At 32.9% G+C, this 21,108-nt stretch overlaps 1 protein-coding gene across 1 annotated transcript; it reads right to left on the reverse strand.

Annotated features, from left to right (window-relative positions):
* Position 1: 1 nt before the first annotated feature.
* Positions 2-18,322, reverse strand: LOC143054908 (furin-like protease kpc-1). The gene is made up of 12 exons (XM_076228009.1): positions 18,070-18,322; positions 16,271-16,387; positions 14,880-14,960; positions 12,928-13,056; positions 12,565-12,632; positions 7,840-7,928; positions 6,867-7,051; positions 5,662-5,865; positions 5,204-5,307; positions 3,666-3,775; positions 2,031-2,148; positions 2-129 (listed from the first exon to the last, which is right to left on the reverse strand). Exons 1-12 carry the CDS (start codon positions 18,232-18,234, stop codon positions 87-89), a joined length of 1,413 nt encoding a protein of 470 aa, XP_076084124.1. The 5' UTR covers positions 18,235-18,322; the 3' UTR covers positions 2-86.
* Positions 18,323-21,108: the final 2,786 nt, after the last annotated feature.

Here is a 21,108-nt window from a genome sequence, read left to right on the forward strand (position 1 = left end):
AGTACCACCTCTATAACTTGTATACGAAAATGATACAATGACCTCAACATGTTCCAAATAATTTATTGTTGAACATTGTAGAACAGTTATATCAAATCAATGGAATCTGATCTTGTAGATGTTGTTCTCCTTAAATTAACAAACTTATTCATATTGATTCATGTATCACAGTGTACTATTTTCTTTTAATTTCTTTTAAAATTCTATGTAGATATAAAAAAAATATGTGGTATGAGTGCCAATGAGACAACTCTCCATCCAAGTCAACATTTGTAAAAGTATACCATTATAGGTCAAAGTACGGTCTACAATACGGAGCTCTGGCTTACACCGAAAAGCAAGATTTGATGGGTTCCTAAATGACTAGTGTAAAACCATTCAACCGGGAACTTCATATTCATCTTTTGAAATTTCAAAAATAAAGAAACAACGATTAATAAAGGCAACAGTAGTATACCGCTGTTCGAAAGTAATAAATCGATTGAGAGAAATCAAATCCAGGTAACAAACTAAAACTGAGGTAAACACATCAACTATTAGAAGAAAACAATGAAACAACAGAAACAATGAATAAGATGTAAAAAAGATGTTATGCATTTTCTTTTTATACCAACTAAAAATGGTCGGTAAATTAACGGTACAGATACCCACAACACAAGAGTCTCAACAGAACACGATAAAAGGTCATTATCACTGAACTAGTATATATTTGTTTAGGGGCCAGCTGAAGGACGCCTCCGGGTGCGGGAATTTCTCTCTGGATTGAAGACCTGTTGGTGACCTTCTGCTGTTGTCTGTTCTATAGTCGGATTGTTATCTCTTTGGCACATTTCCCATTTCCATTCTCAAATTTACGAATCGTTGATCTAGCATAATATGCCAGACATATATTTACATAGAACCACAATTAAATGCTTACTTTAGTTTTAAATTTGATGGGATTTAGCGGATTATTTTTTTAAAATTACTAGTACTTTAATAGTAAGGCGATGTATTATAATTGCTATTGATACAACTATTCATCGGTGTCGATGTAAGCAATTATATATCATCTTTTGTCTTCTTATAAGGATCAGAAGCTATTACTGCAAACTTTACCGATATGACAAAATGAGAAATACTATTAAACAACAGCCAGATTAATTTTAACAAAAAGACAAAATAAAATAGTAAGACAAATAGCAACCGAGAACAACTGACTTACAGACTTATGATTTGCAGCATGTACATAAAGAATATCACTAGTAAATTAATTCTAGATTTAAACGGGCATTGGATCTAAAAATCATCCGAAAGTCTAAACAATAAAATATTTTGACACGGCCAGTCTTTCGCGCAATTTTCAGCTGGCTAAGATAAATGTCGGTACTTTTCAGCATAATCAATTAACATACAGTCCATTTAGTACTGTACAGTAGTGTTTTAACAATCCAATACTGAACAGTCTTAACGGCAAAGAATTTACCGAATTGGATAAGTCTGAAAGTATATTGAAAGATCAAAAATCACTTAATCGTTTATTGTCAGTCTTTCACAAGATCAAAATGCCCGTTTCATTAAAATTGTTTTACTAGTGTATGGTGGGTTTACACATGTTTGTGAGCTTTCAATTGTTGCCAAACCCTTGAACAGTGGCTACCGACTAACATTGTCCGTGTCTCGTCGTCTTTATATGCCCCTTTGGTATCTTCTGCTTCTTTTAACATATTAAACTACGGTTATTCCACGGTTATGTAATGCATCTTATACGCCAACTATTGTCTATGCGGTAAAATCAACGGTTTGGTCAGATACCAAATGGCTTTAGTATATTTACAGTTCCTGAGATAACTTCAACAAGTCTGTTTGTACTTTGAATAATGCAAACTGATAATATATAGAGGTAACAGAAATCTATAAAACCACTTAGACCATAAATTGCAAGGTTAAAACAAATCTACCAAAATAACATGAAATCCATACGGATCGGGATCAGGTTCGTAGAAACCAATGTAAGACATACACATTTGTACCGCACAGGAAATACTTACATATATGATAATTTGGTCCTTGAAGCACAAGTCTGATGTTGTGGCACTGATTTCCATTTTGAACCGACAGATACCATAGTCTCAGCATTCATAAGACCAAAGCCTAGAACCTGGCTGACTAATCATAACAATTATAAATGAATACAACATAAAAGGGGATAATATATCAGGTTGTCTTCAAATGTTCGTGTGCATGTTAATAACAGACTGTCGGCATCCCAATGGGAACAAACTGAGCCCCTCTACTTGCCGACTTGTTTCTTTATTATTATGAGGCTGACTTCATGCAGGAACTTCTTAGGAAGAAAGATAAGAAGTTAGCAATATCCTTTAACTCTACTTTCCGCTTTATAGATGACGTTCTTTCACTAAACAATTCAAAATTTGGTGACTATGTGGAACGCATCTATCCCATCGAATTGGAGATAAAGGATACTACAGATACAGTTAAGTCGGCTTCATATCTTGACTTACATCTAGAAATTGACAATGAGGGTCGGTTGAAAACAAACCTTTACGACAAAAGAGATGATTTCAGCTTTCCAATTGAGAACTTTCCATTTCTAAGTAGCAACATTCCAGCAGCACCTGCATACGGGGTATATATCTCCCAATTGATACGATATTCCCGTGCTTGCATTTCCTATCATGATTTTCTTGATAGAGGGTTACTGCTATCAAGGAAGCTATTAAACCAACAGTTCCAAATGGTGAAGTTGAAATCATCCCTTCGTAAATTTTACAAACGCCATCACGAGTTGGTTGACCGTTATTGAATAACCGTTTCACAAATGATATCGGATATGTTCCTTACGTCGTGACTACAATCCCCTTCCCTTTCATGAATGTTACCTACCGAATTAGACTATTTACCGGATTTGTAATCACATAAGCAACACGACGGGTGCCACATGTGGAGCAGGATCTGCTTACCCTTCCGGAGCACCTGAGATCACCTCTGGTTTTTGGTGGGGTTCGTGTTGTTTTTTCTTTGGTTTTCTATGTTGTGTCATGTGTACTATTGTTTTTCTGTTTGTCTTTTTCATTTTTAGCCATGGCGTTGTCAGTTTGTTTTAGATTTATGAATTTGACCGTCCTTTTGGTATCTTTCGTCCCTCTTTTAGTAAAAAAGAGCAGGACGAAACTTATTTTTATTTTTGTTTCGATAGTTAAACAAAAATTTTGTTTTCTCGTTGGCTGAAAGCATAGGAAATCCTCATTGACAAAAACGTTATATTCTCCGCGCCAAAAATCCAAGAGGTTAATATAAGACATGGAACACCGTCCGTGTGCCTAAATTTAGATATACACGTCAACTGTAAGAAGAAATCAAATAAACACTGAAGTGCAACAAAAAGCCGAACACCATCATACATAGACTTAAATGACTAATTTGATAACTATGTCCAACGGATCAGGTATATGATGAAAAAAAACTTACTATTGTAGATAAAATCATTATCAATTGTAAACTCATTGTAATTTAAAGCAAGAAACAAAGCAAATGTTTCGGTACATGAGCATTGCAAGTCATTTTTGAAGTAATCTAGTATATTAACTTTATAAATAAAACAGCCCTGTCGTTCTGCAATAAAATAGCTCCTTTATAGGTATATAAATAGTTATTGCACTTACATTCTTGATTAGCTCCATTTATTGACCAATCTGAAAATGTATCAATGAAGTTGTTTCTATTTGAAGTCAGCACCACTAGATGTTGGATATCTCTCCATGTCAGATTTGGACTGCAAATTCAATTTCTGTTTCTTAATTTTTTTAACATTAATTTACACCCAACCCAAAACAAACACACACATATCCATTTTCAATGTATTTCACTTTGCACATGTTTTTCCTTGCAATCGAACAAGGACAAACAATGATTGTACTTGGGGCAATACATACATATTGAAAATTTACAACACATGCCACATCAAATCGTGAAAGAAGAAAAAAGGAAAACATGCCACAGTTAACAAATAAATACGAAAAAATCGGGCAAATTATAAAAAACAGAACAAACCCTGTAGTACTAAAAGAGTAAGAAGGAGAAACTAACATTAGTAAGAAATTTATTAATGATGAACACCCCAAGGGTGACTGGGGTATAGAAATATGGTCACTTGGTCTTCTCCCGACCGGCAGTAAAACGCTTGCTGAAGTGGGGCGTCCGTTTGGCTGTGCGGGATGTATCAAGTTCGCAGTCACGTCCGTCAGAAGGGGACGTTAAATCCGATGCCTCGTGTAAAGAGAGTGCCACGCTCTTTGCACGTTAAGAACCCTTGCAACAACTCTTTGAGGGGTCCGTAGGTGGCCTGTTGCAAGGCAAAATTTCTGTCCCTATCCAATATACCCTCATTTTCCAGTGGCAGTCCAAATTTCCCCGACCATCATTCTAGATGGCCTCTATTACAACAACCTACCTATTGTATTTATTGTTAACTTGATCTCGTCCTGAATATGCATGAAATATTTGCCACTGGACGTTAAGCAACCAACAATCAATCAATTAATGATGAAAACTTGTTAATCAATTTTTAGTTTTCTTTGATAATGTCTTCTCGTTGTTTTTAGTTGGTTTTTTTTTGTTTGTTATGGATTTGATTAATTTTTATTTGAAATTCTTCTGTTGATTTTTCAGACATAATGATCAGAAAGAAATGTTTATAGATTTAAATAAGCTGTTAGATAAAGGTGTTCAATATATTGAATGGTTATTCGATATAACTAGTCTTTGTGCAATTTTCATTTAATTTACTATGGTAACTACTTTGAAATGACGAAGGGGAAGATACTACAGAATTAGACTGTTTACCTTATTCATAAAAACATGAGCAACACGACGAGTGCAACATGTGGAGCAGGATCTGCTTATCTTCCTCTTACCCTTCCGGAACACCTGTGATCAACCCCAGTTTTTGGTGAGGGTCATGGTGCTTAGTCTTTAGTTTTATATGTTGTGTCTTGTGTACCTTTGTTTGTCTGTATATTTCCAATCTACGAGTTTAAAAGTTACTCTGGTATCTTTCTCCTCTCTTCTTTTTGATAATAATAATCAACAATTATATAGAGCTATTATTTGATAATAGAAGTGATGAAATTATTTTGCTTCAAGTTTGGAACTTACTGTGCTTGAAGTTTGGAACTCACTTTGCTTCAAGTGTAGAACTTACTTTGCTTCAAGTGTCATGGCAATAATAGCAGATGCAATTGGTGCTGAAAATGAAGTTCCCTGAATACCTGCGCTAGTACAACCTGACTTAATGGTTGTTGTTGTCTGAAATATACAAGTCGTTATCAGATCAAGTTGTTGTATAACATCGTAAAAATACTATTTCCTATTTTACTTATACAAAAGAACCAATATATAACAGCTTTTATGTAATACAGAAGGTCACATATATCGCTTTTAAAAAAGAAGTTTATAACTAGGGAATTAAAATTGATATGAATACTTTATAACCTTAGAATAAATCAATGTTTCACTGCACTTTTATGGATTCTATGTACAAACCCGCATGAGGAATGTCTTCACCATACCCTATAACATTCTGTTTTCTGTTTGTGTTCGTTTAAACATTTACAAGGTACAGAATAAAGACACAAATGTCATCACTGCCAAATCACGTACCAAATATTCATCCTCAGAACTGCCACCATATGTTGCTGCTAATGCAGGCGCGCACACCTCGGAGTAAAATGCATTTTTTCCAATTTGTACACTTGTGATAGCTATTGTGTATATACTATTCGCATAACCATCAGCGTTACAATTATCTGTCAATCTCCCATTACCTGCTGAAATCACGTAAATTGCGCCCTTTCCATTTCGTCCCTAGAATTAAAAAAAATAAGTGCCCATCAAAAAGGATAACAAAGAGATTAATTATGTTGGGTCAATAAAAGACTGTTACTATAGTTTCGTTTGGTTCATTTTATATGCAATGCAACGTTAAATCAAGGAAAATATGCATAACATTAAATAGTTCAAACGGATAAGAATCATAAAACAAAACCAGTAGAAAAGTTTGAAAGTCTTTAATATCTGGTTTTTTAATCAAAAACAACATGCGGCATTAATTAGTTTCAAAATATAATTTGTTATGAGTGGAATAGTGAGTTTATTTTCCACGAGGTGCAACTATTGCCATGAACTTACTATTTAACGAATATCCAGTCTGTAAGTGTTTTATTATATCGAAAAAGACATCATACAATAAATGTCGAGGATAAATCAACTATCGTAATATAAAAAGCAAAAACCCATCATTTGCTTCATCAATAATTTGAAATGCTAATGATACGTTCTGCACTTACGTCACCCCTAGATAAAATATGTAAAACTGTAACTCCCGTGGTTTTTTTCAGAATCATCCAATCCCGTAGCTGTATTTAAAATTCCGCGAAATATATTGACGCTTGCGGTCAAATAGTTTCAAAATATTGTGTACTTATTTTATATAGAAAATGAAAACTGAGGTATAATAAAACAATATATTTACATGTGAAGGCGGGAGAAAGGTGTAAGTTTAAAACTTAATTAGAGTCCTTGTAAAGCAGTAAGAATTCAGAAACACGCACTTCATACAAAATCAGCGTAAATAGCATTATTGAAACGGAAAATTGTACAGAAATACAGGCAATGCCTAAAGCAATTTTTGTGTTCTCTGCCAGTATTTGATATACAGGTGTATTTAGTGACCGAATATTACCTCTAATTGTGATTTTCAGCGAAACTACGAACAATACATGATAAAGAGAGTTTCATTTTCAACTCTTAATTCTTTTGTCTATAACTATATTTATAAAACTTTAAAGAAGTGTGGTTTGACTTACTGTTGTTACTCCATCGCGGAGCGCTTTCCTAGCTAAATAACCAGGGCCTTCAAATCCACTACCGTCCGGAGGTCCCCAGCTATTAAAATATATATCAACATTTGATAGATAATGCAGAAAAGCAGTAGCCTCATCTGAATCCACCGTATTATTTATATTATCGTTGGTACCAAGCAACTGCACTCCTGTAAAACATATAGTTTTAAATGAAAGTATTAGGAAATCGAGGATGAAATTTTATTTGAAATTTTCAATCCTCAACTTCGTACATTCGGTTTTTGATGAGATTTTTGTTGCTCAGTATTTAGTGTTATATGTTGTGTGTTGTATGCTTTTGTCCGTCTTTTTGTCTATTGCATTTATTTGCCATGATGTTATCTATTAGTATCGAGGAAGCTTTGTGGTAATATTCATTTGACATGTTCAAAGTAGGGCCTTCAATTGTGTCTGTTTGTTATGCAACTGTCATAATGTGTTTAAGTTTTTGTTTTGCCATTTGATTAGTTATATTCCGTTTTGAACTTTCCTCGATTTTTTTTGTGGTTAAGTTTTTTCTATGTATCATTGTCATTTTCCTTATAATTTCTTATGTTACCTATTCTGATATCGGACTCGGACTATCCCTTAAACTGAGATTTACTTTGCGTATTACTATGCGTTTGTTCATTCTATATTGCCTATAGGTATAGATTGAGATCTCATAATCATGTTTAACCCCGCCTCATGTTTTCGCCCGATCCAATTCAGGAACCTCTGGCCTTAATTTAGTCTAGTATGTTTTTTAATAAGTGGGATGTTTATATGTGTGTGTATTTTACAGTGATGACTAGTAGATTTATTTTTGTTGGCTTATAAAAAAAACCGGACGTTGGAATCCTAAGGATTTTTGTTGTTGTCAAATTGATTTCTTCTTAATGACTATATTTGTACAAATTATATCAGGTACATCTGTAAGTGTATATATTTTACCCACCTACGATGGTTGAATTATATGCTACGCCAGGAATACATATATTGTTGTCCCTGACGGCTGCAATTAATCCAGTCACACTTGTTCCGTGGCTGAAATAAACTGTTGGGTTGAGATCTCATAAACATGTTTAACCCCGCCGCATTTTTGTGCCTGTCCCAAGTCAGGAGCCTCTGGCCTTTGTTAATCTTGTGATTTTTTATTTTAGTTTCTAGTGAATAATTCGGAGTTTAGTATGACGTCCGTTATCACTGAACTAGTATACATATTTTTTAAGGGACCAGATGAAGGACGCCCCCGGGTGCGGGAGTTTCTCGTTACATTTAAGACTCATTGGTGGCCTTTGGCTCTTGTCTGCTCTATGGTCGGGTTGTTGTCGCTTTGACACATTCCCAATTTCCTTTCTCAATTTTATGTTATATATTTTATTTTAAAAACACATGAAATCCTTATAAAGTATCATGTGAATGAGATGTAGTGTAAATAATTCGTGAATGATTCTTACCAAAGATAAAATGGAAATAACTGGACGATTTTCTGATTTAATGTGAAATTATGCATTTCTATATGCCCATATGATTATGGAAGATATTAGCAAGCAAAATCGAGGGAATTGTGCAAATGATGATACAAGCATGACAATTACCACAAAGCATCATTATCATATACTTTTTAAGAAATAACTGCTGGCCATTCAAAAAAATATTTTTTTCAAAATGGCCACGGCCATTTTCTAAAATGGCTGTTTTCTTCAGTTTGAAAATACTGATTTCTGGAAAACTTTTCTTTGAACTTCTTTTAGTAAAAACCAATTATCAGGTTTGGCGGTTACCTTCCTTACATTACATTTTTGTTTAAAAAAAATATTTGATATATCCAGTATTTGCGCATGCGCGCAAATGTTACAAAATTCTTTGAAAATCATTTGAACTATTTACTATATATTTAGTGTTTTTGGATTTCTATGATATTACGAATTGGTTTAATAACATTTTTCAAGGTTATGATACACCTGTGTGAAACACTTTTGCGCATGTGCAAACTATTAATAGACATCAAGAGCGATTTGTATGCACTACCAAGCAATTCTCAGGTATTTGATGGATAAGGCGAAAATGTTGTGAATCCCTGAGAAACATCAATTGAAACTGCTAATCAGCCACTTTTGGAAATGCCTAAGCAAATTCACTGGGAATGGCCTGATTGTTACAGAAAAGATAAGTTTATCGTCATGTTTGGTGGATTGCACATTGAAATGCCTTGTTATGAAACTCTGGGTGATATATTGCGTGATAGGGGATGGACATGTTGTCTTACTGTAGCAAATATTGCAACACAAAGAACGGCAGATTCTTTTTATGTATGTTCAAATGTACCTAGGACTAGACAGGCGCATCAGACAACTGCATGTATTTTTCTTGAACTGTTAATTTCGGATTATGAAAGCTAAACTCAGAATATATAATTATTTCACGACTCTGTGACGTTCAATGATGTGAAAGACTGGTGTATAGAGTCATCTCGACCACAGTTTCATTGCTGGCGTTCAATTATAAATTTAGAACTCATTCTGAGTTTGGTATTATGCTCATTTCATGAGTGACATTTCGTACTTTACAAACAGTCCATATAAAGCATGATAGCGTATTGTTTTAGGTGTTGATCGTGTAAATTATGCTCGATCGTTACCGACCCATCTCCAAGATATGACTTCACTTCCCGAACATCACCCACAGGTGGCAATGAAATTTGAAAATGATAATTTCACTTTACGTAAGACTAGCAAATTTCAACACAATTGATCAGGCACAAAAACAGAATAATGCAATTGTGAAGGGCAATGTTGGTGCCATAGGATTAACCGAAGATCCCATTAGACAAATGGGTGGTAGCTGGACCAGGAGTCAGTATACCAGAAGAATTATTTTAAAAAATATTGTGGTTTGGGTCATTCTTAAACAGATGAAAGACCTTATGAAGACTCTACGAAAACACAAAAAGATGTCTTTAAACAACTTTAAAGGTTTTGTAAAGTGATGAACGAGTTTGGAAATTCATTTCTTGAAGAGTAGTCAGATTTGGAAAAAATATACTCCATTTAGGAAATTGTTGAACAGGTAAGATATGTGAATAAACTCCAAGATATTGGTCCAAACAATACGAAGATCTTTAGAAGCAAATGCAAAACGCAGGAGAACCTGCTTTTTATAACCAAATAAAAAATAACAACTTCTTATTTTGGCCGCAAAATGAAACTGGAAACGTCTTTGCCAAAAAAAGAGCTAGAGAACCTTAAAAGTGATTGCGATATCTTTTCTAGACTTTTCATGTCTTGTCACAGTAGACAGTTTTACTTGGAATGTATTTTTTTATTCATTAAAACCAAACTTCTCCTCCGTTTTTATCTCAGGATGTTTTTTGAAATAGTGGTATTAAATCGCTGCAAATGGGTTTACTTGAAACACTCTGCGATTTGTTGATCCAAATTCGGACGCATTTGTCGTTGGTGGGGCAACAATTGGTAATTCCAGGTCACAAAGGTGGGTAACAATATGTGATGGTTATGGAAATGAAGTCATACTGCCTTACATAAAATCTTGCATCAATAAGTATAAAAGAGTAGACATTGTATTTGATGTTTACTCAATGAATAATTTAAATGCTGTGACAAGACAAAGGCAAGGTTTTTGTGCCAGATTGAAAGGTATTGGTTCTGGTTGAACACCAAGGGTTTGGAGTAGTTTTCTCTGTGAAGATGACAACGAAACAAAATTGTTCAAGTTTCTTGCTGACAAATTTGCTTCTTATAAAAGAGACTAAAAATGTTTATGTTACTCATGGTGAAAATATTTATTTTGCAATTTCAATAAGGATACATATCAAATGCGTTTGGTCCTTGTGTAGCTGCTCTTCCTTTCGTCCATGCATTTAGTGGATGTGACACTTTGTAGAATTGTCGTGGGAAAGGGAAGAGGTCATCTTGGCTAACAATGGGAGATTTATCATATATAAAAGACGTTTTTGTTTTGGCTTAAGTATAAAGCGAGGCACGATGTGATTGGTTTGCCAGGAAGCAGCGTCATTGTGATGCAATTCCGCCTACAAGAGGTTCTTTTCCAGAGCATATCAAAAGAGAAGTAAATCAAGGAGGAGTTGTTTGGGCTCAGCCTGATTCATGTATTCGACAGGTACATGTACCAAGTCATGAACACTGGGGTTGGATGAAAGAAAAAAACAATGACAGTTGGAAATCGAAATGGACTTCTGGACTACCATTGCATCCTCGTGTCAGGAACATTTGAAATGCGGAGGCAAAAATCCAGCTGTGTTGGTAACTGTAAATGCTACCGTTCTGGATTTCCTTGTACGGGTTGTTGTATAGGCAACTGTCAGATAATTATAAGATAAACAACCTGTCTTTTTAACCAAACTAGGCATTTAAACTTAACAAAGAGTTTTATCACTTTTTAAGTTGATGGAAATTATAAAAATATTTTCTACGTATTTGCCTCCATTTTGCAACCGAAAATCACTATTTTCCTTCATTTATGTGTTATTTTGTCGTACTTAGGAACTGTTTTAAATGTTTTATCATAACTTACATTGGATTATACCTATAACACATCTTTCAAGGATTTACATCCCTTGAGAAGTTTCTTGAAAGTATAAAAATTATAATTTTTGACTTGTTTGCCGGCATTTTGAAACCGGAAGTCACCTTTAGTTTCATTAATGTATTGTCTAGTCGTAATTTAGGAACTGTCATTTACTTTTTATCAAATTTAATATTGGATTTTACATATAACACACCTTTCAAAGGATTAACGAATTATTTCCAATTTGTAATGATGCCATTTCCAAAATGTGTGGTGGCCATCTTGAAAAATTGGTTTTTTTTTCTGGCCAGCAGCGGATTTTTTATAAGTATCATTTAGTAAACCTTTATACCAAATTTCATGCTTGTATCACCATTTGCACAATTATGTCCATAATATCTCCCACTATATATGATATACATGATATATTTATATATTAATTTTAGCACGAGATAACTGAAGTATGTTGACAATGAATTGCTTTTCTAAACCTTCGTTAATAATATATTAGAATTTAAAATAATGAATAAGAAACTCAAAATAATTTTATAAAATGTCTATGAAAAAAAGATAAATAAACTCATCATAGATACCAGATAGTCATAGATACCAGATAATAGATACCAGATAATAGATAATAAATTAAGGCAACAGTAGTATACCGCTGTTCAAAATTCATAAATCGATTGAAGAAAAAAAATCTGAGCTACAAACTCAGACTGAGAGAAACACATCAAATAAAAGAGGAGAACAACGACACAACAGAAACACAACACTATAATACAACATACACAGAAACGAGCTATAATATAACACTGGCCATTTTCTTGACTTGGTACAGGGAATTTTAAGAAAAAGTGGTGGGTTGAACCTGATTTTGTGGCTAGCCAAATCTCCCGCTTTTATGGCAATGTTAGATATAAAACTTGAATGACAATATAACTTTCAAACATCTATATACAAAGCTAGATTTGGAAAAGCCAAATGTGTAACATGTAGACGTCTGAGCGAAATCAAAGGAAGCACATAACTTTAAGGGTTTCTGTGTTTTTGAGTTTGGTTCTTATTGGCGAATATTTCTAAAAAAAATGCATTCAGTACAGCTGCATATTGTTTTTTTCTTTTAATTTACTTGTCTTTATCTGACTTTGGATTTGGATCTGTGGCTCCATCACGAAAACTGATACCATGTTCTATATCCTAAAACATCAAATTAAAAGAAGATGTATACATGTATAAATCTTTATAAAAAATAGTATGACTTTTTAGGAATGCGAATACTTGATCAGTACATGGAAAAAATTTTGTTATATCAGCTTTCTGTCTAAGACAATAAATACTAAAACAAATTGACAACTGTCACAAATGATAGAATTATTTTTATTAAATCTTTTGCAAAATAACAAAGTTATCGAAGGAAATGATAGTGTTATAAAAAGACTAACAAACCTTATAAAAATCTCATTTAATTTTAAACATAGCATTAAATACTTACGACGTTTGCAGAGATATCTGGATGGTCTGTCTGAAGTCCATCATCAACCACAGCAATTATCACCCCTTTGCCGGAATAGCCAGCATTCCATGCTTCGGACACTTTAAGTGATGGAGAAATCTCATCGTTCTGAAATTGGTATATTATTACGTTTCGGTTAAAATCCGACTAAATATCCATATCCCGATATCGTCAGGTAAATACGCTACTTTAATACTTCAATACAAAAAGTATAAAGTCCCTAATTCAAAAAGGCTAAGTCCATAAAATTTGACAAAATCAAAGTTCATACTATATATGCATCAAATCGTAAAAAAAATCATGTATTATTTTCCTGACTTGGTATACGCACTTTCCGAAGAAATGGATGAGTTTTATGTGGTAAATTTTTTCCTGTTTACAAAACTTTAAATTTTTCGAAAAACTCAGGATTTTCTCATCCCAGTAATTGTTTAACTTAGCCGTATTTGGATCCTCAATGCTCTTCAACTTCGTGCTTGTTTTTGGCGTTATAAATATTTTGATATGAGCGTCACTGATGAGTCTTATGTAGACGAAACGCGCGTCTGGCGTACTAAATTATAATCCTGGTACCTTTGATAACTATTATTTTGTTAAATATGTGTTGATATTATAAGTACTGTAACTGGACGAAACGTCGGCAGATGTGTATTAAATTATTTGCTGTTTTTTCATGTTTTTTCTTAATATTATCATTTTTCCCTCAGTGAACCTCGTCAGTGTTATAACTAGAATTTAATATCAACAACTACATTTGTACCACAAATTTTGTTTAGTGATACCCTCAGGGTCTAAACGCCAACCAGAAATTATATAGACCCAGTGGTTGTAAGACAACATTTTGTCTATATGCGACTATTCAGAGGTGCTCAAATCAAAACAGTGAGAAAACAAAACTTATTCCGAAATTGATAACCCTTTGTTCAAAAAATCATATATGGGCAGTCAATGATTTTTCTTTTTAAATTTTGAATGATTTTTTGTTTTCAATTTTCGCAAATTGACAAATTTGACGTATCATCTATTTTGAAGTCAGAAATGTAGCACTGACTACAACGCTGTTGATACCCTTTGGGAAGAATTATCCATCATCAGCGTTTAGCAAATCCTAGTTGATACCTTTTTTCTCGTGGCAATGGGAACTTCGGTGTTAAGTGGCATACGATTATGTTCCAATCGAGGTTAAATGGAATTTATAAGTGTAATATGTGAAATCTAAAGAAATAAGATATCATCTGGAAAATGGGTTGTTGCATGAACTGGAAAGCAGTTAGCTTTCCTTATCGTACCAAATAAGCTCCTCTTCTTACTAACGTTCTCCTTTTTTTATTTGACTTCCGGCTCTCAGGAAAATGAATAAGAGGGTTGATTGAAATCAAAACTGTACAACAAAAAGGAATGATTCTAGATTGCGTATTGTGAATTTTCAACTTCTATGTAGCAAAATTCTAGCAGCGGCCGGGGTATATCTCTCATGTGATGTTATATGCATTGTGTGCGTTTTCTATCACGTTTCTTTTATAAGGAGTTGTTACTAAGAGGGACATTACTGAACAAAGGGTTTAAAGTGGTAACTTTGAAGCTGACCATGGATATGTTTCAATTGTTGTACTCATAATTTCGTATTTTTTTCATCAAATGTTAATTTCTTTTCGACTTTTGAATGTCTCTTTTTATCTTCCGCCTTTTATTAAACCTTTAAAACATTGGTTAATTTCAATAATCGTATTCGAAAAAGAAAATAATAATAATTTCCAATTCTTATGAAGTTTTTAACCAATAACAACGTTTCGACGTGCGCTTTTTGAAATATAACCCTGATTGCATTTGATTCTAGCACATTTCAAAATGATTACTACTGGCATTTCATATATATCCAACATCTATAATGTTAATATTACCAACCAATCGTCATTTAAGCTAATACTTACTAAGTACCACAGATTAGGCCATTCTGGATCAACTGTCCTTGTTATTCTCGTTTGGATTTTTTCTTGTTCTACCCATGATATCTATATAAGAGATATAAAAAAATATATGAGATAAAAATAACTTGATTTTGATATTTTTTTACAACTAATAAATCGCTTAAAGTTATGAATTTGAACGATCCTGATAAAGATAAATCAATAACATGCAGACACTCCAAAATTATAAAGTGCTAATAATACCAAAGGCGATATAATCGAGTAGGTTTCATTTTCTGCACCTCGTTATAGAAATAACAGAGAACCATTGTAATTATGAGCGGAATTTAAATACAATAAACGCAAAATCTTGAACTCATCAGTGGTTTGATGCAAGACATCAGTATTAGGGAAATTTAAATATAGGAAGGAAACGTCGTTTGAATGTAATATTGAACGACAAATATATGTGACGTATAAAATTTTCTGACGTCAGACACGCGAATCAATGAATGTGTTTGTAGATAGATGTTTTTGTGTTCTGTTAAATTGTTCCTTTTAAAATTGTTACACGATGTTGACTGCTGTACCCATATTTTGACTATTTTATGTATTTTGTCTGTTTAGTTCACGCATCATTGTAAATATAACGGAATTTGAGGAGACTATCATCAAAGTGAGAGGGTGAGCGCTATAAAACCAGGTTTAATCCACCATTTTCTACATTTGAAAATGCCTGTACCAAGTCAGGAATATGACAGTTCTTGTCCATTCATTTTGATGTGTTTTGTTATTTGATTTTACCATGTGATTATGAACTTTCCGATTGGATTTTCCGGCGGAGTTCAGTATTTTTGTTATTTTACTTTTTATACGTATTATTTTGAAAAGATTTTTAGAATTCGCTCATTCTATTATATTCTATTATATTACTTTCATTGTTGTTTCCCTGCTTTTATCAATGTTTATCATTATTCTTCATTTTTTCATTGTACTTTTCATACTGCTGACGCAGGATATCAAAACTACAGATTGATTTAATCTTGAAACTAAAAAGTTGTTCCTTTACACTTTCTATTCATAAACTACTGCTTGGAACTTAACATTTTGATACCACATAAAGAATAAAATGACAGAAGTCACTTATGCTTAACATAGATACCGGTACACAAGATACTTTAAATAAGCATTTTCAATTAAAATGTTTGTGCAATTGTAATTATGTTAACATCTGATTCACGACTCCTATAAAGTGCTAATGCTATAATGATGCATAATTAATTATTGTACTATACTACCAAAGGCTAAATATTCTAGTAGATTTCATTTCTTGTGTCTCGTTATAGACAAAACAGACAACCATTGTAATTTCAATTATCATACACGTTTGCAAACTTCTCAATTTCTGATCTTACCTCTTGTTTTCGTCTAAGAATATCAACATCCGGGTCTTCGTTCAAAGAGCTTATTTTTTCTTTAGTATTTGTCTGTCGTATTTTGGCTTTGATATATCTGGTTTCACCTATCCACAACTAATTAAAAAGATTTAAGGGAAAACACTTAATATTAGCATGTATATTCTATTCATATATGATATTATTGGTCCATATAGCTATTTTAATTAAAATTTACTCCAGAATTTGTGTTCGAACATGTCAAGAACAAAACAAAAACAACAACTTAACAAAACATTCGATACCTTTGTTTCCTTTTTCAAATAAATGTAAGTTGTGCAAACGTTTATTTTTTTGTTGATCCTTTGCTGTGAGATGTTTTTTTTTATAGTGATTACTAATATAGCACAGTACTTTTCTTTTTACATGTAAACCTTTTATACACAATGTTGACTGCTTTACCCATATTTTTGATATTTTAAAGGTTTACGTCTGTTTGTTTTGCTCACACATTTTCGTCAAAATAATAGAATTTTACAAGACTGTCATACAATGAATTGTGAGGTTTAGCTAGCTATAAACAAGAATTAATCCATCATTTTCAACATTAGCAAATGTGTTGTACCAAGTCAGTAATAGGATAGTTAATTCCAATTCGCTTGGTGTGTTCGCGCTTTTGATTTTGCCATTTGATAATGGACTTTTAGATTTGAATTTTTCTAAGAAATCGTTATTTAACTTTTCATTAGTCTTAACTAAAGTTAAATCACGGATTCAAGGGAAGCTTTCACTGCCATTTACGTATTGATTTTTTATGCGTTTAATAAACCAACCAATTGGATTCGCCATTTGCTCACTGATGCCATTTATATATATGGCTTTGGGTTTGACATGTGATACGTATATATATGTGTTTCTCTTTAGTTGAATGCCCGTATGCTCTATGGATGTATTCATATGTGTTGTTATAGTGCAAGTGGTGTATACATGTATCAATTATCTTCTTGTATTTAAGCCCACGTGATACTAACTGTATTGTCTGAATATACCTTAATATAGTTTGGGTCTAAGAACACTAACCAATAAAATATTGTATGTCAGTTTCCCACTGAATATGGATGTCATGAAAGGTATGATTGTTTCCTTATACTCTTTTATATAGGATTGGTGCCTTCTCATATAAATGGCAAGGGATGCGTATATTTTACTTATATTACGTATTGGACGAATCAGACAAATGTATATGGGCGATTATGTCACACTTCGATTATCTTATTAATTAATAGTGTCACTTATTTAAAATATGTTTCGTTACTTAATATGCATTTAACTTAGTTCCAAATTTTACGTGGAGTACGAGTATCTATACTTAGTCTAATATTTTGTATTAGAGAGGCTGAAAGATACCGAAAGAACATTCAAACATACCCATCTAAAACGGACTTACAATGATACACAAAAAAGAACGATAAACGGTCAGAAGACAAACAACAGTATACAAAACACAACATATAGAAAAATGAAGACTGTTCAACACTAACCCAACCACAGACCTAGACATGCTAGAAGAGTAACCAGATTTTGCCCCATATGATATTTGGTACTCGAAATTTGTAAAAGCTCTATGTCACCTTGACTCTGATTTACATAACCTGGTTGTAGCTTAAATATCAAACAGTAACAAGGAAGTTAAACATGTTACGTAAATCAATGAAAACATATAAATATTGGTCAACAACTAATTAAAAACTAACTAGGGTCGCTCTGTTTTATTTCTTTCTTAATAAATCTTAATGATTATTGATTAAAGATGTTCTTACCTGTCCGATGTATTGGAATTGTGGATTTTCTTTATCAAACCATTTGTCTGGATCATCTTCACGGGTTGAAGTTAAAACAATTCTATTTGAAAAGACTCCAATTTCACTAAAATGTACACACACTTGAACATCAAAGAGTAAAAACACGATGAAAATATTTTTCATCTTGTTCAATATTTTGGCGTATTTCGCTATGAACTATTGTATGTCGTCGATTTATATCAGGTGATTTAAGTTTGTATTTTGCATAGCCAGATATTTTATCGTGAAAAAAAAGATTAAAGGCCGTTTTCGTTGCATGAATATTGATATAAATATAAGGTCATTTGCGTTTGTATTTTTGTACTGGAATATTTCGATTTGAAAATCTTTAAAATTATTTTTCATTGTTTGCTGTGTAATTTTAAACAAATTCTATATATCTGATTATATCGGTAAATGTCATTAAAATGTTAGGCTTATTTTTTTATTTCGTAATAGATGCGTATTGATTACTTCAGATCTCGTTAGACTCACCAGTGGCGCTCGAAACAAAAGTATTGGAAAGTCAAAACAAATACAAAATTGAGGAGCATTGAAAACACCCCATCGCGATCATTTGTACGAAAATTGTTAATACAAGAGTGCTGACTACTGGGCTGGTAACATCTATTGGGACGTTGTAAAAAAATATTAAAATTTCTCCACTTTCAATTTTGTGTCACAGACGCGCGTTTGGTCTAAATAAGACTCACCGGTGGAACTCAAATCAACACAGTTGGAAAGCCAAACCAAATACAAAGTTGAAACCTATAATAAAGACAATAATGATAATAAAGTAACTACTTTTTGTGGAAATTTGCTACAATCGGATTCATGTAAACTAAGACCTCGCTATCATTGTAGATTTATATTTTATCTAAAGGTATGTCTGGACAGGTACTTGAAAATGAATGAAAACCCCTAATTTCCATATTTATCCAAAAAAAAATCGTTTTGAGCGATTACAACCCATGGATTTACCGTCTTAAATATCATCACACACTTTTGTCTTGTATTAACGCAAGAAACGAGAGAACAATTTGTGTCAGCCGCTTTCGTTGTTTGTCAGAAGAAATGATCCAAGAACTCAACAGGGGGATGGTTGGTGGTTGCAAAGAGATGTATGATTAATTTACTATTTGATTTGATTACTAGTATTCGTTGATAAAATTAAGAAATTGTAAAACAAAACAAAAAAGGTGCTTACACCTTCAAGTAAAGTTATTTTTTGTAGTTTTGGCTATTTTATTTTTTATTTCTGATGAAAACAGTCATATAGGAGCAGCAACATGTATTGGTAGATCTTTTAGTTTATGTTATGAAAGCAGACGAAATATTAAGCACCATACAAATAACACGAATAATTCGCAGCAACTTTACAAGAGGTAATATATTTTCTCCTTCATAAGAAGCATTAATATCTTTAATGGTTCGGTTATATATACGGACAGTGATCGAGTCTTATAGAAAGGTGTATATGTTTTGCAATCAATAAGGGGGTTAATATGCAGTAATTTTTTTCGAGATTGATATATGTTTTAATCCTGGAATCCAATTGTTATACGAAAGGACACACATTTGATAAAGTGCTTTCATTTTGTCAGCTCCTGGTATGACTTTCTGTCGTTAGGGACAAAGAGCAAGGTCATATTAAACGATATGATGTCGACACCGGCATAATAGTATTTGTTTTTCGTACAAAAATGTATTAGTTTATCAAACAAATGTTACTTGGAGATGCCTTAACAAATTACAATCCTATAATTCAGGGCCTGGGTATACTTGGTATACATATGAAAATGTGTTATCATAAGCATAGCGACAGAGCGCAATTTTCTTTAAAAAATAAAAATAGCATTACGAAAATGTTAAACAGTATATAATACAGGTCCCAGAATGAATTTCTGTGGAACTCTTCATATCTATTTTTCAACGAACTATAATTTGCAACTACTCTCACATGTTGTTTTCTGTATTTTCTGACAAACCATGCAAACCAGAAACTTTGAATTTGATTATATAAGTAACAGTGCGATCATGCATGGGATAGGCAGTTTAATGAATCTGAAAGGCAAATAAGTACAGACGAATTATTTTTTTCTTTCATATATTTCAAGCATCCGAAGCACTTTTTCCCCCTGATTCACCTTCATCAGAATAAGGCTAAAAACCAAACATTTGAAAGCCAGATGTATACGTAGAAACGTTACATATTTGTTTTGTAATCAAAGATACCTATGAAAGGAATTGTCAGATTCATTAATGGTCCGCTTTGTAAGTGTGCATGGGGAAGTTGGACCTTAGTTTTTCACGTGGAATTTTAGAAATAGTATGTTATAAACATAACTATTTGATACACTATATAATAATTTGTATCGACTGTTTTTTCTGTCCTCTATTAATTTTAGTAAAGTATTGTTTGTTTTGAAATATTGTAAGCTCTTATATTCACCGCTGTATCGTTATGTATACTGTAATATTCGAAGCAGACTCCCATTGTGCCTTATCTATTTTACCATTTGGGTAAATAAAATATGTTTAACAAAAACTTAACTTAACTATTTTTTAGCAATAATTGCCGAGTTAATGTGCTTCCGACGGTCCTTGCTTGGAAATCGGAAGACGTTAGCCAAGACCAAAACGTTAGAATGCACGTTTTTAAGATGGCTTTCTAAAAACGGATTTTATGAGCGTAATACCTTAAGAACATACGATTCACATTTTTTTTAGACAAAAGAATAGCTAACAAATTAAAAAGAAAAAGGTAAATTGAATTGAAACCATCAATCTCGTTTATATACATTTTAATTACAAAAGCAATCGGTTTCTTTTTAATTCACTATGCACTATAAATGCACTCATTTAAACACTCAGTATGGTGAGGCAAATGGACTACGGTATATCTTCCATGTCAATGTCATTTAGTTCTGCACAAATATATACAAGGGAATCAATGCCTGAATGGGAACAATAGCTGTTTTCTTTTCTATTAAATTATATTGTAGCGGATTCGTCAGT

Source organism: Mytilus galloprovincialis, chromosome 12 (genome assembly GCF_965363235.1).
Source record: "Mytilus galloprovincialis chromosome 12, xbMytGall1.hap1.1, whole genome shotgun sequence".
NCBI classification, from domain to species: domain Eukaryota; kingdom Metazoa; phylum Mollusca; class Bivalvia; order Mytilida; family Mytilidae; genus Mytilus; species Mytilus galloprovincialis.